The 23780-nt window shown below is 50.2% G+C and overlaps 5 protein-coding genes across 5 annotated transcripts; 2 read left to right on the forward strand and 3 right to left on the reverse strand.

The window, feature by feature from the left end:
• Nucleotide 1: 1 nt before the first annotated feature.
• Nucleotides 2-1458, reverse strand: Aud_007300 (putative C2H2 finger domain protein; the record flags this gene model as incomplete). The annotated part of the gene is made up of 3 exons (XM_043292193.1): nt 2-787; nt 850-989; nt 1050-1458. The coding sequence occupies 3 exons, from the start codon at nt 1456-1458 to the stop codon at nt 2-4; spliced, it is 1335 nt and encodes a 444-aa protein (XP_043148128.1).
• Nucleotides 1459-7733: 6275 nt separating this feature from the next.
• On the forward strand, nt 7734-8759 carry Aud_007301 (3-demethylubiquinone-9 3-methyltransferase; the record flags this gene model as incomplete). The annotated part of the gene is made up of 1 exon (XM_043292194.1): nt 7734-8759. One exon carries the CDS (start codon nt 7734-7736, stop codon nt 8757-8759), a length of 1026 nt encoding a protein of 341 aa, XP_043148129.1.
• Nucleotides 8760-9238: 479 nt separating this feature from the next.
• Nucleotides 9239-11477, reverse strand: Aud_007302 (putative RING and UBP finger domain protein; the record flags this gene model as incomplete). Its single annotated transcript, XM_043292195.1, has 3 exons — nt 9239-10465; nt 10526-11199; nt 11267-11477. 3 exons carry the CDS (start codon nt 11475-11477, stop codon nt 9239-9241), a joined length of 2112 nt encoding a protein of 703 aa, XP_043148130.1.
• Nucleotides 11478-14543: 3066 nt separating this feature from the next.
• Aud_007303 (Zn(II)2Cys6 transcription factor domain-containing protein) lies at nt 14544-16979 on the reverse strand (the record flags this gene model as incomplete). Its single annotated transcript, XM_043292196.1, has 4 exons — nt 14544-14644; nt 14703-14901; nt 14957-15808; nt 15867-16979. The coding sequence occupies 4 exons, from the start codon at nt 16977-16979 to the stop codon at nt 14544-14546; spliced, it is 2265 nt and encodes a 754-aa protein (XP_043148131.1).
• Nucleotides 16980-19805: 2826 nt separating this feature from the next.
• Nucleotides 19806-21714, forward strand: Aud_007304 (CAAX farnesyltransferase subunit beta RAM1; the record flags this gene model as incomplete). The annotated part of the gene is made up of 7 exons (XM_043292197.1): nt 19806-20329; nt 20402-20557; nt 20610-20684; nt 20746-20873; nt 20928-21045; nt 21097-21375; nt 21435-21714. 7 exons carry the CDS (start codon nt 19806-19808, stop codon nt 21712-21714), a joined length of 1560 nt encoding a protein of 519 aa, XP_043148132.1.
• Between the last annotated feature and the right edge of the window lie 2066 nt (nt 21715-23780).

The following is a 23780-nucleotide window of genomic DNA, read 5'->3' on the forward strand; positions in this document are numbered from 1 at the left end:
ATTACACGGGAGTGGACCACCCGTTGTCCCCCAATCTCGGCTTCAGTTCGTAGTTCTCAGGCTCAGTGCTCGTTGGCCGCCTAATGGTCGAGTTGGGGAAGTACATGTGCGGGGGCATGGAGCTGGGATAAGCTGGACCACTTGGCTCAGGGTAGTTGAAATCATTCACAGATCCCGGAGACGGAATGCTGCCGTGAGAGGGCGAGGCCCAGCCCAGACTCGTCATGTGCGGACTGCCGCTGACGCTGTTGGGCCGGTGATCACTATTAGCAGGCGGCTCAAGCGGCTGAGGGGGGGCGTAGCCAGAGGGGTGCGACGTCATAGATGGTCGTTGGTGCGGCGCACCGCTGAAGCTCGAGAGAGACGGCGACGTGGCTGTCGGCGAGGAGCGAGGGCTGGCCTGCGGGAAATCCCCCCGAACATGAGGAGGGATAGATCCGTTCCCCATGTAGTAGTCGCCAGTGGAACGAGACATGTTCAGAGGTGGCAAGTCACCGGGAGGTGGAATGGACACAGGATGATGCGCAGGGGAAGGCGTCGAGTGAACAGAGGCGTGCTCGGAGAAAACCCCATCACCAGGTGCCCTTGCTCTCTCTTTGTTCTGTCTCAGGTTGGCTTCCGTCTCTGCGGCGGCCTCCTCAATGGTTCCCGTGTGATGGTTCTGATGACGCGTCAAGGTCGTGCGTCGAGTGAACGTCTTTTGACAGTTCGCATATGGACACTTGTACGGCCGTTTTCCCGAATGTATTCTGCGGTGTCTGGCCAAGGAAGACGAATCGCTGAAAGGCTGTCAAGATATTCGAGTCAGTAAACGGTTTATCAGCTACGGAATAAAGTATGTCTGCATACCTTGCCGCATCTCTCGCACATATGCGGCTTCTCTCCAGTATGAACGCGAGAGTGCACAGTCAAAGCCGAACGTTGAATGAATTGTTTCCCACAGCCGGGCCAATCGCAAGCGTGCGGTCTTATCCCTGTGTGGATCCGCTCTATAATGTGGTCAGTGGCTCGATGTTTACTTTTCGCATGTATTTCCATGGAAATCTTACCATGTCTAGCGAGGTCACTACGCCGAGCGAACCCCTTGCCACAAGTCGAGCAGTGGAAGGTTTTCGGCGGAGGATCTGCCCTTTGGGGCGTTACACCACTGGGAATTTGACCACTGCCGGTATAAGCTCCAGGGCCGTAAGGATTCTGCAGAACCGGCATTCCACTATTAGGTTGTCCATGAGGCGGATACCGCATGTCTTGGGCCATGTTGGGCATGGGGTTCAGCGGAGCGTGCGAAGGATATGACAAGACTTGTTGATCGGAAGCTTCCGGCACACCAGGCTCAGGCTTCATCTTGGGTGATGAGGAAGGACCCAGGTTGTGGTGCACAAACTGCTGTTGAAATTGAGCTTCTGCAGCGATAGCGGCAGTAGACCCTTTTCTGTTCAAAATAGTTGTGATGTCCATGACCCGACCCAGCAACGAGCTGAGAAACGGCGGTCAAGGACACTTGAAAATGTCCTGTTCTAAATTTCCCGATGAGCAGCCGCAGATTCGTCTCTACGGCTTTTGCTGAGTCTGACGAGGTGCGTGGATATGTTGAGCAGCTAGAGTAAACGTAGTGAGTGGCTTCCGTGGTGCCGTTATGTTGTGAATGAAAAATCGTTTCAAACTTGGATTGCGCGCTGATTTACCAAAATATCCGTCAGTAAAGTGAACGCAAAGAACCCGGGAAAGAATGCGCTGAATCCAGCTAGATGGACAAATACAACAGCTGACACATCTTGAACGTGACAATAGAGAGGATGTTCAAGAGAACTCACCAGATGCCTCCTAAGCTGCCTGATAGGGGCTTTTCCTCCGACCACGGCGCGATGAGAGAACAGTCCAGACCCGTCGAAGTCGTACACTGGAATGCGAGCAGAGTGTAGGACGGCCGCAAGTCGTGAATTTCCTGGCGCGAGAGAACAGACTCCTTGTTCTTCTGAGCGGCGTGATATTCTCACGAGGTTGAGCGTCCTTCGCAAATTGCGAGCTCTGGAGCTCTGACTGAATCGATCAAGGAAGACTGAGACACTAGTTCATGCCCCCTCGGAGATCTGCAAACACGAGGAAATCGCGAATACCCGCGAACTCGACAAACCAGGGATTCCAAACTTTGTGACTCTGTGCCAAACTTCAGAATGCTGCACGCTTCTCGCTGTGTCCCGACCTACTCGGGTCGGTGCCGGTAGAGATTAAGAGGACGTAGGTGATTTTCCAGCGACAGACAGGTTGTATTCGGTTTCGAGCGCGTCTCAAGCGAGGAGGGTCTCGAGGACCTGAATACCGGAATGATCGTACTGCGAGGCGAAAAGTCACTAATGTCTGAGAGTGTACTGTTAGCAGGTTGAGCTTTCATGAAATCCATAGTAAATATCTGCGCTCCGAGAGCACCAGACAGCTGCGAAAAAACGGTTGCAAAACATTGTTTGCTGAGCATTCCAAAGAACCGAGTCTCTCAATCTACACAAAGTATAGAGAGGGGAATCAATGTCCGCAGAACGTTCACAGCTTCCAACCATTCTCCCCAAACTGAACGACTTCCGATGCGTCAAGCGATCTCAAGCGCTTCAAGAGCGAGTCGAGCGGTTGAGCAAAGAGTCTCATATCACAAATGAGGCAGACGAGATAGCGGGGACCATGTAGAGTCCCGGCGAAACAACGAGGGGGAGAACATACGGGATAAGCAAACTCGGGAGAGGAAAAGCAAGTCGAGCAACCAGCGACAAAGAATCCGTATCCAGTGACGAGCGAAAATGGAAGAGAAGATCCTGTGCTGAAGCTGGCCGCGGATGGATAGGCTGCGAGCGGTGGCTTGGATGGAAACTAGAGGCCGAGGGAGGGAAAAACAACTGCGACCAGAAAAAAAGTTCCGTGGGTTCGAGATGATGTCGACGGGACCTCTTCCGCTTGGGAAACAGTCACCGTTGGTCGGGCAGGACAAAGGTGCTTTGACGCTTCGATGGATGATGGACAGTGAGAGAAGGGAAATACGACCAGAAGATTTTGATGATGATGATAGTGGTACCAAGCAACAGCAATAATAAAGGGACGACTACCGGAGATCGAGTACCTACTTAAGTTATGATGGAAGGCTTCCAGAAAGACGTTCTTCGGCACCATACCACTACCGTATGGCCTTTTTTTAATTTATTTAACAGTTTAATCTAGTACGTGATTTTTAATTGCGATGATTATTATTAGCAAGTATTCACCGCGTTTTATTTCAGTAACAAATCATTTATTTGATCGGGTTATTATTATTATTTATTAGTTTACTGACCTGCTACTGGTTCAGGACTGAGCAGCCTAACTAGACTACGGACCCTACTACTGGTATCAGCACGTTTCCTCTAAAACGCCGCCCCCAATGAGGCCTTAGTGGCTCCCGTTGAACTTGAACTGTTTGAACTTTGAGCAGGCCCCCGAAAGGAAGCTGGCGGCAGCAGAAGGTCACCATCATTTTCCCTCGGCTCCACAACCTGGCCTTCCCCGTCCCCTTGGCTGTGCGAGATTCGGCTCTGGTGGTGGAGACCGTATTCAGACTGGTGCCGATCTGTACGAAGAGTAAGGACTAACAAGCGATGTGTAAAGATTGAAGACGACACACAAAATGATCCCTGATGTCTTTTCTGGCACTCCTGTGATGCCTCAAGATTTCAATCTCGTTGGCTCATTAATTACTCCGTGAATGGGTGTTTCTCCATCCCTCCTAGTTTATCAAATCTCCTATCGAGACTCCTCGTAAGCTCAGGGATGGGCCTGCAAGGTTCATGACGCAACAGGGCCAGCGCTTTCGGCTATGATTTCTTTCTGATTCAGGAACCGAGACGAACCAGTGCATGGCCATGGCCCCCTGAGAAGCTTACTTTTTTTACTGGCTACCCCGGAATCTCTTAAGAGCATCATTCTGCAAGGCTGACCTGCAGAGAGAAAAAGGAGATATCAATAGCAAGTGGGTGGATAATACATACGCCATATACGATCACTATTTTGAGACACTTTATGGCTCCGTAATTATTCCCCTGCTGCAAAGACTACTCGCCATCGTGCGACGCATGGAACCTTACAAGTGCAGACGTACTAGTTTACTACCGGCAATGAGTGAGGATCAATTACACAAGGCTGACGAAATGTTGTGATATTCAGGAGACTAAGAGAAATAGGGACAATGCTCATTTGTTGACAGGGAGGCCCTTGCTCAAACTTCAAGGCTGGATGCCGCTGACTTCTGACTTGGCGAGTGAGCGATCAGCAACGAGCATCGTCTTCATAGGACGGCCTGACGGAGTAACCCCAGTCGAAGCCTCCAAGGGTCACAGAATCACCATTGTTTAACCCCTTCGGCGAAAATTACAATTTGCACATGGCGTCAGATTAGCGAACAGCAACGGTGGGAAAGTTAATTTCCTTCTAGAAAGTTTCGAATTGTGGATGGTGGGCACAGGGCACTAATTGGGTAACAATGCAGCGCTAGGCCCCTGGAGTGTGAGAGAGTACTCTGCAGTATGTATCTACTCCATGGCTGCTGACAAGCCTTTGCTTTTGGGATAGCAGTCTGTTACGCGGATTTACCGCCCCGGTCCATTCACTGATCAGTCTGCACGTCACATTAGGCTGCATGCTTACTGGGGCATCACAGACTTCACCAACTGCAGCATGAAGCCGGGGACTTCATCCACTGAGTCGATGACATGGAATAACCATGTGGGCTCATACACGAAGGGAGCAGTATGGGCTAGTTTCGCCTAGTCCTGTTACTAACTCACTACTCCCTAGTCGCCTAGTGCTGGCTGGAGACACTAAAACCAGACTATGTATCTTAGTTGCATGGACCATCCGTATCGACGGTACAATAATAATGCTAACGCCTGGTCATTCTCTCCTGATCAGGACTGATGATTGGTGAACTGTCCAAATTGACTTCTACTTTAGTACGGAGACCACGGAGTGCTTCATAGGAGTCAGGAGTCAGGACACAGGGGCCACGGGAATAAACGCCAAGACCAGTCCGGGCTTCCGAAACCCTTCTAGAAGGAATTCAGGGACGCAATGGAAGCCTTGTTCTCTATCTGTCTCTATTCTGTTTCCTCATTTCTGCATCCATCACAGCCACCTGCAATCCTGCGAGTAAGGTTCTAGGAGGTCTGAACATCAACTCTCAAGCACTACAAAATTACTGACCACTCTCTTTCGTATACTTCCCCTAATCATCACAGTGCAATCTGAGTGCTGCAGAAGTCTGTGGTGGGGAATCTCGATCAACATACCATCAGCCCCATGACGCGCATCGTTTTCCCCTCTCCCTGTCGTCTTGCCTTGTAAGGAATAGAATCATCTTTGACTCGTCTGATCGTCAGCAGCAATTCAGTTTATACTTTATACTGTACAGGTTATTCGGAGCCGAAAGTAGCCGGGAAGTCTATTGTTGACACCCCATGATCAGTGATCCCATTCATGAGGTTCAGGATTCTGCTATTATTATTGCCTCTTCTCGATATCTGAATACCACCGACGGAAAGTCACTCTAAGCATTCTCATTGGACAAATTGCTTAGTCCATCAGCGCCTCAATGTTTGACATGGTTTCAGGTTTCCAACTTTCGAGCCGTGCCTCTCCGTAGGGATCCGTAGCCTACTGCCAGAACAAGGCTACGAAGATAGGGGAGAACCCACCCGCTTGTGGTGGCTGATACACGCACTAAAATAATTAAAATGGGTCTGTGTGTTTCTCTATACTACTAGTACATAATTTATAAGAATATCATAATATCGATCACCATGAGACATGTTATCACGCTAGGCATTAATTCACAAGCCACTCCTGTACTAGTACCGACTGCGTAATGTTCCAGAAAACTTCCATGGGTGGGATCGTCTGTATCCCCTTTCTGCCTGCGCTACTGTCGTTATTTCTTACATCCTCATCACTCCGCTGTTCTGGGGGATAGATACTCATGAGCTGTTGTACTATTTTGTACACTGATAGATTGTACAATCATCTAGCCTTGGCCCGTCATTGCAGGTCTGCAAGCATATACGTTGTTCAAGTTCATAGATGCAGTACTCCATAGCAACACAACACACCACAACACAACATACAAGTACAGCAGCGTGACACCGCAAAAGTAGCCAATGTAGCTTTCCAACCAAACTGCAGCGGACGCAATTGCGGCAAGACACCGTGCATCCTGCAATTCTCCCTCACCGTCCAACCGGCGAAGACTGCCAGATTGAGAGCACCCGATAGGACTAGAACGTTTGATCCGTAACGGATGGCACAGGGGGAAAGGGAAGGTGGACGAGATCAGGTACCTAGATACTCCCTCGTCAGCAGTCAGCACTGCTTGGTAGATAGTCCATGGAATAGGAGTACTGCTATCCATAGTTCGTACTCCGTACTCTGGTGATACCATCCCTAAATCAACATGCGAGCCCACCTATCACTCAACTTAGTCGCACAGTTGGCCTTTTCCTACGACAGACTTGGTTAGCAGGTGGATAGGACGACTCGTCCCCTCGCTCCATAAACCATACTACTCATCCAGAGAATATTATTAAATCAAAAAAGGAAGACTTCTGGAAGACGCGTAGAATTTTTCTGTCTCCCAGGAGGATCCACCAGCACTTGGCTGCAAATCAAGAACATTCTGGCGTATTTCCTTTTCTGGATTACGATGATGTCCATTGCCGCGATCTGTCTCACTTTGAGTCTTGACTACTAGTCTAGTATTGCCCCTTTTTTCCATATTCTGTAGTCTGCACGTCTTTTGTGGCCTTTGCTTGGATGTACTTTTGTCATGGACTTGTCGATCGTACCAGATGTCTCTATAGGAGCATGATGCCAGGTCGACTGTACCGCCTTGTTTCCGAGCTGTAAGAGATACTGAGAGAGTGTAGCTCCACTCGCATTTCATGCCTCTCACAGGATCTATAGATGTTATTACGACATTGTTGGCTTAGTATGTGCCATACTGTGTACAGGTCCATCTAATGGAGATATATATTGAAAGTTGGGATATCCGCATGGAGCAAAACCCAGCTGTAGTTCATTTTGACAAATAACCTGAAGGAGTGTACAAATACTTCCAGGCATATAGTCAGCCATAACTGCCAGAGCTAATTATCATGTTCGAGGAATAAATGCAGAAAACTGACAAGTATAACTATATGTATCTGCGGCTTATGTCCTACTGCTAGTACTCCTCCATATTTGCTTCCGGCTCGACTCTCACTAGAAAGAAGCTCTTGTTCGAGATCGCTATCTGAGAAATATCGAATACACAGAGGAAGATGGAAAGCCAATCATCCATGTATAAAAAGTGTAAGAGCAATCGTCTAAACTTCAAGCCTGGATAGATGTACAGTCCTTGTCAAAGGCTTGGCATGTTTGTTATTCTTTACATTTACAACCACCGCGGAACTGGAATGGCTTCATCGTAACGGTAACTGATCTCGCTTCCACAACCTCTATCTACAGAGCAGCGATGGATAAAGCCAGCTTGCTATAAGATGTAAGAAATGCTAAGACCATAATCAGCTGTAGCGACTCTATGTTCGCGAGTCCGATTGCTTCCACAGGCCTTACGCTAACATGTTTGTCCAGACAACCTCGCATCAGCCATAGGCAAGCGCACTTGCATTGATCCATCGCAGAGACATATCGAGGCACGTATCGACAAATCCTCGACTTAAATCAAGATGAACTCTCTACGGACAACTTCATTTCGCTCGTTCGTCCCCCTCCTCCGCCGCCTCGACACTCCCCGCGCTCATTCCACCTCCTCCGTCTCCGCAAATGAACTCTCGCATTTCTCCGCCCTCGCCAGCAGCTGGTGGGATCCCGTCGGCCCCTCGCGCATCCTCCATCTCATGAACCCTCTCCGCCACGACTTCATCGCCTCCTGCCTGGCCGAGTCCCTGCCCGCTCCTCGTCCGACCACCCCAACCACCCCAACCACCACTAACACCCTCCGCTACCTCGACGTCGGCTGCGGCGGCGGCATCTTCGCTGAGTCCCTCGCCCGCACAATCCCCACCTCCCCTTCGTCACCGACAACCCCAACCCGCGCCGGCTCAATCACAGCTATCGACCCTTCCCCAACCCTCATCAAGATCGCGCGCCAGCACGCCCGCCTCGACCCGAATGTAGAATCCCACCTCTCCACCGGCCGCTTCAGCTACCAGAACCGCACGCTCGAGGACCTCGTCGCGGAGGTCCTCCGCCAAGATACCCCGAGCACCGACTCTGTACCCGAGACAGCGACGGAGGCCGAAGCCGACAGAAAATTCGACGTCGTGACCCTCTTCGAGGTTCTCGAGCATATCGACTCAAGCGCGGGTTCCTCCCCTCTTGCATTCCTAACAGACTGCCTTCGACTCGTCAGGCCGGGCGGCTGGCTGATCGGGTCAACGATCGCGCGCACCCTGCCCTCGTGGTTGGTGAACCAGGTGATCGCCGAGGCGCCGTGGCCGATTGGCGTCGTGCCCCGCGGAACGCATGAATGGAGCAAGTTTGTGAATCCGGATGAGCTGGAGGGGTGGATGCAGGAGGGGTTGATGCGGAGTCTGGATGGGGCTGCAGCGCGTGCGGGCAGTGATGCGCTGCAGGGTATGAAGTGGAAATGTACGGGTGTTATGTATTTCCCTGGCTTGGGATGGAAGTTGGTTCCCGGGTCCGAGAGTTGGGGCAACTATTTCTGGGCTGTGCGGAAAGGTGGATGCTGAGCTGGAGGTTCGTATACTGGGCATGTACAACACTGATGCTACTTGTATATTATGTATAGACCTGATTTAGATATCAGACAAGGCAACGGAAGTACGATCCCTCACACTGAGGGCACTGGACCAGATGAGCTGTGATTCCAGTAATGAGCACTGACTATCCTGCCAGAAAGTGCCTGATTCTGGTGGAACAATTTCACACAAGAGCGAATTGTCAATAACCTCAAGCGTGCCCTGCACACGGGTTTCCTCACTAACGTAGGCTAGAAGGCCAAGCAATCCCCATTCACGACGCAAACGAGGAACTGTCCCTCCGACGGCACAAGGTACCAAGGGGGACAGTGTGGTATACCTGACTTGTAGCAACTGGCCCAAATTTCCTCTGCATACCTTCTTGATCAATGGATCAAGGCACTGCGTTGGGGATACGACAGAGAAGTTCGCCGCGAATCGACATACAACCATCACGACTGATGTCCGAACTACTTCTTCCCCTTCCCCCTGCCCTTCCGCTTATTGTTGGCCGGGGGATCCGGAACACTGACAGTCCCCTGCACCACGTCCTCACCTTGATCCTTGAGCCGTTCCGAGCCGCTGATGAAGAACGTGAGGTCACGATTCTGCTCGGTCAAGTCTGCGTTTGCGGCTTTGAGCTCCGCGACTTCGGTCGTCAGATGTTCGATACGCTTCATAAGGCTCTCGTTCATCGTCTTCTCTTCCCGCCATTCCTTCTCCATCTTGCGCGTCATGGCCTCGAATTTCTCCGCTCGTTTCTCCGCTCGAGCCTTGTCCCGCTCGAGACCGGGGAGGGTCTCTGCAGCCAGTTTATCGTACTGCGCCTGCAGCGCCCGTAGACTGGCTGTCGCCTTTTCGGCCGTTTCTTGTGCCATGGAGGCCGCAGCGGCAGCCTGCGATGCCTTGTCGGCAGCTCGCTCGACGATTTCCTCGAAGTAAGCGCGTTGACTTTCCAGCTGGCTTGTGAGGAGATGTGTGTACTCAACGCTCATGTTCTCGAGCTTTTCGCGGGGCACCGCATCGGTCCAGTCGGGCGGATCAAGTGCGCTATTGTCCGCTGCAGGTAGTTCCACCAGCTTGCCGTCTGTCTTGCTCTGGATGATTCGGTGGACATACGCATCTCCTACATAGCTCCACACACGTTGACTGGCAAGATCCATTGCAAATGCATGCGAGGTTTCATTGTAGTGTGCAAAGGCGTGCGCTCCGTCATACCGACCGCAGCCGACATTTCCACAAATGAGGCAGACCCAGAGGTTGATCTCGGAACGACAGACGCTGCACTCTGCCGGCTCATCCCCGTAGGCCGCCCCTTGACTGCCCCTGCGGAAATCATCTTGGGTATATCGACACACCGGGCATCCGCTTCCTTTCCACTTCTGTAGACAAGTGCAATGAAAGACATGTTGACACAATATCGTCAACAGCCCCGTCGTTTCATCCATGCGTTCCAAGCAGACAGGGCAGGTGGGTAACTCGATGAGCGCGGGCGTGGGAGGCGCCAGCGGCTTACTCGAGAGGGTGGCAGTGGGTATGGAGCTCGGCTGACCAGAGGTGGATATGGGCGTCCGCTGGGGGCTTGTCGCAACGTGCGAAGCGGACGGTGCGCTCTGCTGGGAAGCTGAGACGTCAGAGTCGGAATTGACGGCTTGAATCTCAACCGTCTTCACAAAAACGACATGGCACGTTTCCGGCTGTCGAGGGAATCAGCATGCGACACAAATTGAACCAAGCACTAAGCCGACGGCACTCACCTCCATGCTATTGAAGACTTTACCGTTCCACTCCTTCTGCCACTCCATCGCCTTCTTCCCGCTCCGAAACTTCATCAGAACCATATACCGATTCGCCCTCGCCGTCCTGATCATTCGGAAATGGCTCACTTCATCCATTGTCGCCTTGCCCACGAAGCCCAGAAAGTCAGAAGGGGACATGTAAGATGGCACCGCAAGTATACACAGAGTCGTACAATCCTCATCCTGGCGCAGTGAAGGCGAATGGCCCTTGGCTGCATCCTGGCGCCCAGCGAGCTGATCATACGGCTGTCTGGCCGCCGCCGCTGATCCTTTCAGCTCCAGGGGGAAATCCTCGCCGACGAGGAACGGCGTCTCCTCCGCATCTCGGTAAAGGTGCACAACCCCCCAGATACTCTCCGACGTCTGCTGGTCAAGTGGTATGTATTTCCCCTTGGTGCGTAGCCCGCCGAGAATATCGGTGCCGATCCCGGTCGCAACTGGGTTGTCCTTGACGTCTCGCTTGCCAATCCCTTTTGAAGCCGTCGCGCTTTCGTCTTCTGAGGGTACCATATCAACGCATTCGATTGATATCTTGTCTAGTCTGAGATCGTTCTCAAAGTCGCTCGCACTCGTGGGTGATTTCGTGTAGAGGTGGGGTACAGTGGGATGCGTCGTTGCTGTCGCGCTCGCCGCTGGATTTAGCGTTAGAGCTGCATGATGAATTTCAGAGTTCTGCAAATTCTAGGCTATGAGACGTACATTGAGAAGAAGTGGTTCGAGACTGGTGGCTGTTATAAATCGTTGATATCGACTGTCGCGCCCGCTTCTGAAACGGTAGCAGAGCTTCACATGCGGAGTCAAATGCTAGAGACGTAGGTGATCGATAGTCGACACTCTGAGAGGCGACTCCAAGACCGGACTGAGGACGAGCAAACAATTCAATAGCCAAATGATAAAAGTAGGAGGGCATCCCGACCGATGCTCATTCACATTGCTGAGTTGCTCGTAGTATTGCAGCTCGATTGATTACCTCCCAGTCTTCAGGATATATTGTTGCTTATCACTCCGGTTTTGGGTCCTTGGTTACACTGAAGTCACGTGCATTGTGGCAAAGACCATTGACAAGGAACTACTCCGTACTCACCAGATCATACGACTGAAGAAGAGAATGGAGTCGCCGAAGGATCATTTGTGAACTTCTACAAGCTTCTACAAGTTTTGCGAACTGAGTGTTACCAGAGATATCAACTGGTCCATTGATTCTTAGATAGAGTATGTAATGCGCCGTAATCGAGGCGATGAGAAAAGAAAAGGTATGCCCAGCGTAGCCTTATCAATAGAAACCGTAAGCCATCCAAACGCCATGCAGGCCCATTCAAGCCGTAAAATGTCGTCAAAATCAGTGAAAGACAGCCTTCTCTCGTTTAACATCCACCGCGCAGACGCAGCACCAGGTGGAGAGTGCTCTCCTTCTGAATGTTGTAATCGGAGAGGGTCCTCCCATCTTCCAACTGCTTACCAGCGAAGATGAGACGCTGCTGGTCTGGGGGAATTCCCTCCTTGTCTTGGATCTTGCTCTTCACGTTGTCGATTGTATCAGAGGACTCAACCTCCAGTGTAATGGTCTTTCCGGTGAGTGTCTTGACGAAGATCTGCATACCACCACGCAGACGGAGGACAAGATGCAGTGTGGATTCCTTTTGAATGTTGTAATCAGACAAGGTACGACCATCTTCAAGTTGCTTTCCAGCAAAGATGAGACGCTGTTGATCGGGAGGAATACCCTCCTTATCCTGAATCTTGCTCTTGACATTGTCGATGGTGTCTGAAGACTCGACTTCTAATGTGATAGTCTTTCCGGTAAGAGTCTTCACGAAAATTTGCATACCACCACGCAGACGAAGGACGAGGTGAAGAGTCGATTCCTTTTGAATGTTGTAGTCGGACAAAGTGCGGCCGTCCTCCAGCTGCTTACCAGCGAAAATCAGGCGCTGCTGGTCAGGAGGGATGCCCTCCTTATCCTGAATCTTCGACTTGACATTGTCAATAGTGTCGCTGGACTCGACCTCCAAGGTGATGGTCTTGCCCGTGAGAGTCTTGACGAAGATTTGCATGGTGAGGACGATGTGAGGTGTGTTTCAGTCTGTTCGTTAAAAGGATGATGATGGAGTATTCAGCAGTGGAGGAAGACTGTAAGGAAGTAGTGGAATACCACGAAGGGAGAGAGAGGATATAGGGAAGATGATGAAATGATGAAAGAGTGGGAGCGAGAGATGGAAGGAGGAGAGGTTTAAGTACTCCTAAGAGGTGAGGGGAGGAGGCGGAGGCGAAGCGCCTTAGTCAGGCCAGGCCCGGACCAGAAACGGCGAGAGTGAATCAGTGATGAGATAGGCCGGATAACGTGACGCAAGGAAAGTTTGAAAGGAGGAGCGGCAGGAACATTTTTCTGGCACCGCCTGGCGCATTCCCTGGGTTCTGTTCCTCTGGCCATTCACAGCCTGCGCCTGGCCAAACTCTCTACAGATACCTGGGGGAAACTGCTAGAAAACTGCCTTTCCGGTCGTCGCTCGGCCCGATGACTCAAAAAGGCGCCTGAAGTACCTTGTAAGTATCTTGTATCATAGTTAGTAGCTGAGTAATAATAATGGTTCTCTGTTGATGACAAAAGGAGCTGATTTTACAACCTCCTAAAGTACTCTTGAAGTGAGGATATGTCGATACGGAGTACAAAGGGCCGAAGTTCATCACTCGTTAACCTTTGCCCCTATTCGAAACCTTCCAATGACTTTTCCGAAAAGTCCCATTATCTGCAAAAGTCGCGACTACATATCACTTACTTTCAGTCTATCACTAGTCTGAAAAGATGTTTCCTATACTCCGTAGTCTGTCTCCGTTCACACCCGCCACTGACGCCACTGGTTGGTGTCTCACACCATCTCGACACCCAAGACCCGTATAGCCTTGCCCAGATTCAGAGAAAATTCTTCTTCCGAAATATCTAACTTTGATCCAGCCATGATTTCCTTGATACTGTCAATTATCACATTTAGCCGCCGGGATTTCTGTGCTGCTTCAATTCTCAGTTTCTTACTGCGTCATACACCGATGACGTGCCTTATCGGCCGGAGGGGGTGGAAAGTGGACACCTCAGCTGATAGTGCGTTACTAAAGACGGCCGCCCCAGGCTACCACAAAAGGTAATGCGGGAGAGCCAACAGGCGTCATGTGATCTTCGCATTCGGTATAATCTCTGCCTTTACGCCTCAGGCAATACGTGATTAAAGCAACTGTATCCACTTCTCCCAGATTCTCCAGAATGCGGCGTTGTTCATAGAATACTGTTTGAATGACCCTCGACCTAGTGGTACACAATGATAATTCCAATGCTGCTTGAGAAGACGGCTCTACAATCTTCAAATCCGAGTCTATTCGAGCAAAGAGAGAAAAACCCAACTGGTGAACCTATAATATTCATGGATTGCAAACTGCCTTGGTATCCAGCGAAGTTCAATCGGAGGGTAAACAATGCTTAGCTCCTAGTTTTTCCGTGGAGCAATCATAATGCCCCTCATAGTTAAACATGATAATTCAAACAAAACTCGCTAATGAAAATGAACATGCAACACTCGGTGAAATGACGCGAGAACTAGCCTCCAGCATACGTCTTGCAACTCAGTTGCGCACTCATCATCTCTGCTGCCAGACATTTTCGCGCCCATACAATATCATGACGTTCGTGATACTCATCATCGCTGTCGAAACACTATGCGAGAAACGTATATCACTGAGAAAGAAGCAAAGGAGAAAAAAAGAAAACTAAATGTCTGTCAATCAAAATCCACAAAAGGTCAAGATAGCAGGAAAGTGGCCGTAAAATAAGACAAATGCGAAAAAGAGTGATAGTCGCTTTCGCTTCATGCGAATCTCGTAAACATCAAGGTCGACATGTCTCATATTGGGTTGTATTGCGCTGGCTCAGCCGTAACACATTTGAGTCGATGTAGGTCGTGGTTTTTCATCCTCATATCTCGTCATCTTAATTTGCGCGGACCACAAGTCTTGAAATGAATTTGTTCGACAAGCAATCAAAGTCATTGCGGTCGAACTTCGAATTCGAGCGGCTTCTCAGATAGCTCTCTGTTTGGGCAGGTTAGTATACTCAGCAACAGGTAGGGCGTAACAGACGGCCGCTTACCGTATTGCTTTACATGTTCGCGAACCTCGGTCATGGTGTTGCAAACATCGGGATTCGAAAACAGCAAGTGGTGGTGCTTTTGTGTTTCCCAATCGGTGAAAGCGGGGAGTTTCTGCGAAATCGCCTGGAACAAGCCAACGATGACCCCGACAGGGATATTCTCCATATCATTGCAGAACTTCTCCACAGCGGCAGCATCCTTCCAAGACGTCAGTAATTCAACCTCTTACAGCAGCGCTTAGATTGCGACTCACCGGTGTGCGGTAATGGCAGTCGAATTGCATTTCCTCCCACACTGCCAATAGAATGCATGCTAGAATGAAGATCGTAGGCCAGTTCTTCAGTTTTTCTCCACTATACACGCTTGAGTAAAGACTCGAGAGCTCTTCAAGGACATCCTTCTGCAGCTCGCGCCACATATTAGCCATGGCGCACTTGACCTGGAAATTGATCATGACAGGCGCCATGATCTTGCCCTTGAACTTCGATGATGGGTCCTCAATCTTGCCAAGGAAGCCATCTTCCTCACCTATACCCTCCACCATTGTGACATGGAGAGTCAGGTTGTAGGCGATGATGAGCTTCAACGCTTTCCGGATCACAGGTAGCTTGGTGCGGAAGTAGTACCGGAAGGCAGTCTTGAGCATCTGCGTCAGGAATGGTGTGCCCTCGAAGTAGTCATCGACGAACTTCTCAAAAGTACCATTGCCATCAATGTGGCGGTCGAGATAGTCAGACAACATGGCATGTGAGATACCTTCCATACCGGCAGATAGTTTGGCGGTTTCGACCTCATACTGAGTGGGTTCTCGGTGCATTGATTCGACCCAGTCGACGCTGAAGCATTGATCATCCCGAACATAAACCTCCCGGGCGTTAATGGGAAGAATCTGGCCATAACCATGGGTGATGAACAAGGTCCTTTCATGCTCCGAGAAACCCTTGATATTTCCAACCGAAAAACCGAGCGTGATATGACGCTCGTAATCCGCTTTCCAATCCTTCATGAAATACCCGATTTCCTTGATGTCAATCCTTGTGCAAGGAACTTGCCATAATCTAGCATGCGAGGGTTGGCAACCGGCACAGGGCTCGCCTTTATCACACTGCGAAGATTGCCCTGTCAGTCAAGTGCTGGCAGATTTACGATTTGGAAGAACTTACAGTCTTTTTCAAGAATTTGCAGCGCAGGCATGCTCTCAACTTGCGAATTTCGCTAGCTTGCTTTCTCTGATCCGGCTTGAGCGGGCCCTTTCGCTTTCCAACACGTTTCTCGCCTTCCGGCTTTCCAGCTTGTGATTGCTTGCGGATCTTGGTCTCCGCAGTCTTGGCAGCGATTGGGCTTTTGCGCGAGGGTTTCCTACTGGGAGGCGATGAGGACGACGCCTGTGATCCAGCGGACCTGGTGGGCGAAGTGGACTTCTTGGAGGGAACAGGAATAGGTCGCACAATTGCTACAGGGCTGACTGCAGTAGGGGATTGGGAGCCGTGGGAGGTGTGATCGTAAGAGACCCGTCTCGGCATGCTGAAGGCAGACTCGAAGTTAAGATCAGAGGTGGGCGAGTTGATTGGATTGGAGATGTCAACGAAACTGCCGTAGGAAGTTGAGTACGATGACTCAGAAAGACTCCGGTCGTGCAACGTCTGCGTGGGATTGATGAAGATGCCCTGATCGGGGAACATGAATTCGTGAGAGTGACGGGGTTCGATGGCGCTCCAGCCGTTATCGCTGCTCGACAGAGACCGTACTTCCAAGTAAGTGTCCGTGGGGGAGCTGCTGCCTATTAAGTTGCGTGGTGCAGCGTAAGATGACAAATTTGGCAGGCCGTCCGGGAAAGACATCAGCTCAGTTTGGAGATCCTGGTAACCAAATGGAACCATGTCGACTGGCGCAGGCAGAGGCATATAAGAACTTTCCAAAAGACCGGAGCTCATCTGGCCCTGGGGCGGAGCCATGATATCCACAGGAGACGAATGGATGGGCATTCCGTAGCTTGAAGTCGTGTATTGCTGAGCCGACGAATGATCCTCCTGAGTGTACTGAAGGTGGGGTTGCAGCTGTTGGAAGTGCCAGTCGACCATCAGGTTGGGATCCTGAGCTACCGACTGTTCATAAGCGTGACCGCTGGTTTGCAGAGGAGAGATGTCTCGCGATCCGTCTGTTCTATGGGAGCTCTGATGGTCCACCGCCACGGGCCATGACTGAGGCTGGATATAGTTTCTCGAGTCGTAGTCAAGCCCGATGAAGCCATCGTTGGCTATATCAACATTGGACATTGTCAGAATCAGCTATTTACGAGAGATCAAGAAGGAAATAAATGTAATAATTGAAAAAAAAAAGGAAAGTCTCATCAAAGACAGACCAGACAAGGTGAGGGTGGTACAAAAGAGTTCACAGCAAGAGAGGTTGAAGGTAAATTCGTCGCAGAAGCCTGAGGACAAAGGCCACTCGGATGAGCAAAATGCCCAAAATCCGGGGGTATGAGAGGAAGAAGAAGAGGGAAATCACAGGCATAGAGGAGGCGGTGGGGAACAAAGCAGCGGTGAGCGGAAGCTGCGTCTCTCAAAGCTGCGCTAGAGGATCCTGGGAAGGAGTTATCGCTATCGTGGGTGGGGTTGTTGTCTCTGCTGATGGTCACCCGTCGAGGATGAGTGAGGTGATTGGATGTAAATTGGGGACAAAAGTAAATGCCACGCCGGTTTCCTGCTAAAGCCTCACTCTGACGATATTACAAGCTAGGCTGTTTTGGGGAAAAAGACAGGTATTTTATTGACTGAGAGTCTGAGACAATGAAGATTAGGACGAAAGAGGTGCGCTTTGCTTACCGAACGTATAGATACGTTGGTCAACCTCATGAATCATGATGATCATCTTGGAATCGCCAAGTGGGCAGTACAGTGATTTGACAAAGTCTTCAGAGACCTCCGAATCTAAGGTACGATGCATCCGGTGCAGCGCGCTTCTGAAACATGTATCTACCTCGACTTTATGTCCTGACAGAGTCTGAAAAGTCAGCATCAGCATACTCTTGAGTAAATACTTCCGTACCGAGTTCTTTTGAGATGCTTAGTACCACGGTAGCGCTACGGACTGCTCCGTGGACGAGACCCAGGGAGACTCTCGGGAACTGGAGATCAGTGGACCGTCAAAACAAGATTAGTCCCAATGGTAAGATACTAGTCACTGTTTTACCAGTTGATTACCTACTGAGCGGATTGACTTGAAGCTATTATTCGATTATCAATCGTGATTGGCAGAGTCTTTCACTTCTACGGTCGTGGCAATACTCGGACAGACCCCGCTGACAAGCCATACAGTATCGTACATAGCCATACATTACGATCTGTATGGAGATTATGAGGCGATCATGGATCATATGTGAGTGTAGTCTGCCGTACATGCGACTAACGCGGTCCAGTTCTCAATCACCGGTGATAGATTGGACCACCAACCAATTATGACCAGAATTCAGACCAAGCGTTGGATATGTGGACAACTAGGGTGGCTGACTGTGCAGCAGCTCCATCTTTGGCGGTACGTAATGATACGGATATAATCGTACCAAAGACTGGGATACTGCTTGTTGTCAGAATGAGACCATAATTGCCTATGTAGCAAGCATATCAGGCCACTTGTTCGGAGATGCTACCTGTGGTGATGCTAGGTAGAAAACGAGATTCGGTGATGATTATTGTTCAGAGGAGAGCTCTGGACTCCCTTGATAGAATGCTTGTGTTTTTTTGCTCTGCCAAAGGCCCCTCAACTTCGTACTTTGCCAAGCAAGTATTCGTCTTAGGGACGATCAAGTCATAGAGTTTGTGCACAGACCGGGATCTATTGGTCAATGAGGAGGTCTATTCGCGGCAAACTTTCATAGCAAGATCGCGATAGATCATATTTCTGAGCACCCTTGAAGTCTCAACAAACCTGGAAGATCGCAGCGTCAGTGACAACGCTTGACAGCACGGGGTCATGCACGTCTTCTGTGTTCCAAGTGAGTAAGGCGTCAAAAAGGGTCTTTGGGAAATCGACTTGACAGAGCTACCGTATTTCCGTTATTACCAATTGGTAGTAATGGAGAGACAGGTACTTTACTGACACTCCAGTTTGACAGTGCAGACGAGTTCCCCATTCGCTCCCTTCATAGATATCGACATCCTGTTGGATCTTACTTGCAGCGCGCCACGCCAGCAACCGCAAGTAGAACATGTCAGTTGCATTCTTGTTTAAGGTATTGCTTTTGCTGAAGGACGAAGCGTTGATGACGTTGCGACGTCGTTAGTGATTACTCTCTTGATTCATTAATCCGAGAAATAGAGTTTCAATGCGCGTTCGTGCTAAGAGACGGAAGGTCTTGACGGAGTACACAGAGTGACAGAGTGATCACGTTGTCCTCGGCAGGAATGCAGAGCTTTTCTCACTGATTTCTTGATGTCCTCATCAATTATATCATTGGAATGACCTCTTACAGACTTTCCTTACGTGTCTTTGTGCAGTGGTAATTTGAAGGCTGACTTTCGCTCCCAAGGGGAGGCAGCACAACGGTCCTATCTACTCCTTCACAAAGGCATGATAGCATCAAAGGTTGTCGAGTAGTTTGTAAGGCTTGACCTTGAGAGGTCAAGGGCTTGAAATTTGAACGGCTGGAAGAAGATCCATTCAGGGATCAGCATTGGCAGGAGCCTAAGGCCGGGAAGAAAAAGAAAGCAGAGACGGAGAACGGGATCTTCCGGCTATGGATACTGGGGAGCAACAAAGCAACCGATAGATGAACTGGATGATTATTCCGAATTGAGATTGATCGAGTTAGTCTTCTAAATGTAAAACAAAAAGACGTCGACCTTGATCCCATCTGTTCTTGCTGGAGGCGAACAAAAAAGGTCAATTCTTCCGCTTGGAATTTTGCTTGTACCCGCTTGTCATGAGGGGTCGAGGCCCACCACCTGACTTGACGGAAGAACAATGGACTGACGATGGCAATATTTCCATTGACGAGGAAAAGAACAATGATTAGGATATAGCAACATCGCAAAGAAAATTGCTCTAATCCCGTGTATAAATGAGTGTACGATCGGAAGCTTGATTGCTATCCTAGATTTCCTATGCCTGTTATTGCAGCGACTGGGAAACACCGTCGCAAAGTCCTTTTCTCTTCGACCAGTCAAGGACCATCCGTGACCGCAGGAAAACCAAAAGGTCGAAACTTCAGCGCCAACCTGCAGGTCAATAGTCGCTCCCCAGCGGCCACCAGTTCCCACAACCATTCATCGTCCACCCAGAGCGGAAATATGGGGGAAAGCCAAGTCCATCCCGGAATTCCAGCGCTCTTCAGGGAGCCCCCTCTGATCCACGACTCGCTCTCCACAGAGACCACTGACCTTCAGAATGAAACAGTCAACAAATGTCTGCCGTTCCTGAAGGGAATCCACAACAGTCAAAAAGGTCCCTTTAACCAGTATGGGGTCCCCGCTCTTCAACGCAAAGATCACGTTGAGTATCTTTACGACTCACTGGAGGACTATCCGGCCTCCTTTGTCGGGCTCGATGCTAGTCGCCCTTGGATGGTTTACTGGGCCTTGGCAGGGCTATGCCTTCTAGGAGAAGATGTGACTCGATTCCGCCAACGGTAAGCTTGCCACATATTACGTAGCCGTGCTCCCTGCCCGACATGAATCTCGACTAACATCTTTATTGCCAGCGTCATATCCACATTCACGGCTGCGCAGAATCCCAGTGGTGGGATTGGAGGAGGGCATGGCCAGATGTCGCATGTTGCATCGAGCTATGCTGCGGTGCTGTCTATCGCGATGGTTGGTGGTGAAGATGCATTCAAATTGATTGATCGAAATGCAATGTGAGTTATTATGAGGCACCCCTACCAGCAAGTCATCGCTAATCTTGTTGAGGTGGAAATGGCTCGGAAAGCTGAAGCAGCCTGATGGCGGCTTTACCGTCTGTGAGGGTGGAGAAGAGGACGTGCGGTAACATTTCCCTATCAGCCTCTCTCTGCATATGTAGCATTTCACTGAGTCGCCAGCTCAGCGGCGCCTACTGCGCAATGGTAGTCCATGCCCTCCTCGATTTGCCACTAGCATTGCCCCCGGAAGCCGAAGCTCGGCAGAATGGTTTGGAAACATTCACCGATGGCCTTCCTGAATATCTTTCGCGATGTAAGTGGCGTCCTTTGCTGAGCTTCCTGGTTGTGATTGACAGTGAAATTGCAGGTCAGACCTATGAAGGTGGTATCTCCGGGAGTCCGGGCACCGAGGCGCATGGCGCTTATGCCTTTTGTGCTTTGGCCTGTCTTTGTCTCCTTGGTCGGCCTGAAGTGGTTGTGCCAAGGTAAGGATCCGCATCCACAGATCAATGTTTTACCCTTGCTGAGTGTATTAGATATATGAATGTTGCAACACTCATTCCCTGGCTTTCGGCTCGACAACATGCACCCGAGGGAGGTTTCTCCGGCAGAACCAATAAATTGGTGGACGGCTGTTACAGCCAATGGGTTGGGAATTGCTGGCCCCTCGTCCAGTCTGCGCTAGATGGCGCTCAGCCGATGGCAGGGTCTAAGCGAGCTTCCGTCGGCAATCTTTACAGTCGAGAGGGATTGACAAGATATATCCTTTCTTGTTGCCAATGCAAGTTTGGCGGCCTTCGAGACAAACCGGGAAAGTATGTTAATCCATGGCCGGAGCATTCGCAGTTACTGTGCATAGTCTGACTGTCTACAGACACCCGGATTCATACCATACATGTTATGCCCTCTCCGGGCTCAGCACGGTTCAATATCACCATTACTGTACTGACTCAAGTGCGAGCTCGAAGGATGACTTCAGCTCAGCATTCTCTTGGAAGCACGACCCTAACCTCGCCTCGGACGATCAGGGATCCGACATTGGCGTATTCGCTGAGAATGACCGACTCGTTCCTTTCCATCCCATTTTTGTCATTCCACACAAGTCAGCCGAAGGTATACGTGTCTGGTTTGAAAATCAATCTTTCGACCTGTAGACTAGCCGAGAAACGTAAGGAGTAAGGGTTGGGGTGTTGGAAAGGTCCAAGAAAGGTCCAAGAAAGCGAAGAAATGAAGCTGATAGCAGCGTGTGCACTGCGCTCTGACAGTCTGGATGTACATGTAACTCGTCCAAATTCAAGTTACACTAAGAGCAAAACTAAGGGCTATGCTTACCATGTCACATGGGTCGCACATTATCTATTCCAACGTGCGCTCAGCGTCATCAAGGAGTGGCTGCCCACCGATGTGAAGCTGGTGATTTAGAAGCAAGGGATAGAAGGCGACTAAGCTAAGGATTGCGGAGTGCAGTCGCAGTCTGCACAGTCCCTACCTCAACATTCATGAGGCAGGGGACGGTGGTTTCAGTGATCAGTCAGAGTTTGACATCCCAGAAGGTTGAGAGCATCGATAGTATCGCTGGTATGGGTATCGAGGCCGTCGGGAACATGAGGTTGATACATCGCCTTGACATCTTTCCATCACCCACTAGTTTCTTTAAGCGGATGTTGCGACTGAGGCAGCGAGGCCTGTTTTCCTCCTCATGACTTGCCGCTTGCTTAGCCGCCCCCTTCTCCTTTCTATCTCTCAAGTTACCTAGTTTATCATTTTTTCATGATTAGCAGCATTTCGACGAAATGAGACTGCATGAGCTATTCTGCCACTGGTCTAGCTCCCATTCTCGGCGCCTTGGGGTGAAGAATCTACGGACATGTCAGATTGCTCATACTCTATTCGTTACTTGAGCACTCGTCCGAGCGCCTGTATGGGAGAAGGAGGCAGACTTGCGCCATGCACCGACAGTGAAAGTAAGTTTGGCTTCCATGACAGTCATCCTGCATTACGTCCACAACTGGGTCGTCAGCAGCGAAGTTGACTGTCTACTCGGTTTAGTACCATCAAGATTTCCTCCCGATTTATGAGGTATACTTCTGTGGAATGCTATGCACCGACATCTGCAATCTTCATCAACGTTTCCTATTCTATCTGCTGCTCCTTGCCATCAGCAGCGATTGCTCGTGCAAGGAAAAGTGGCATGGATTCCCCACTGCACCTAGTGAGAACTTGCCAACTCATCATTGCATCCGATGCCTGCCTGTCACAACATAGACGTTGGGCCAATATCGTCCGTCGAAAATCTAGGACTAACCTATTGCATTTGTCTAATTCTGCATGGCAGATTATGATGGCCACCACAATCAGACAGGCAGACCGGCTCCTCTCATCCCGTTTTGTTCTCGACCCTGGGGTTGGAGCTCGTGTGCCCCTCCTTTTCTCGCCTCCTTAGTCCCGATGGAATTTGAGGCTGCTCTGAGTCCAAGGACAGTGAAAGCATTATCCCGAGAAAGCGGTCGATATTGGAAGAGGAGTCCTGCCCGGGACACTAGCCGAATCGTCATGACTTCCCCTTCCCGTTGTGGCGTGGGAACGAAGTTCTTTCGCAGCTTTACGCCTCTTTACAGCGTTTGCAAGTCTTCTGCTGTCTAGTGCTTTGCGGACAAAAGCCTTCAGCCCGCTCCTAACGCCCTGTAGTAACAGTTATATAATAATTTTTATTTCTCATTCTTCTAGGTTCGAGCTAGAATTGGGATTCCTGCCGTCCTGCGTGGCATGCATCTTGTTACGAACGAAAGCGCATTAGTGGTTTTCTACAGCGCCTTTCATTAAACGCGCTGATGCGATCCAATGTCTTGACATGAGAACAATAGTAAATGTCCTGCATTCTTCTTATGCTGCGGGGTTTTATGGGATCCCCTTCGCACGACTGTGCATCACCGCCGAAGCGAAAAAGGCACCAGAAAAATCCGATTAAACATGGCCTCCGCTCAGATGGCTGGGCATTCATTCTGCAGCAGCGCAGCGATAGCAGATTGAGACCACGATTTGCTCGGAGATTGTTATGCTGCGCGACATGCCAATCTTTGCCGCATGGATCGGCGGCGAATAACACCGTGGCGGATGGACCAGGAAGCTCCATTTTCCCAAGCTTAATCACTGGTCGAAAGCCATGCCAACGCATCAACGGTCCAATATGGCTCGCGACTCGGAATTGAGAGAAAGCAAA

This window comes from Aspergillus udagawae, assembly GCF_001078395.1.
Source record: "Aspergillus udagawae IFM 46973 DNA, scaffold_5, whole genome shotgun sequence".
Classification (NCBI taxonomy): Eukaryota; Fungi; Ascomycota; class Eurotiomycetes; order Eurotiales; family Aspergillaceae; genus Aspergillus; species Aspergillus udagawae.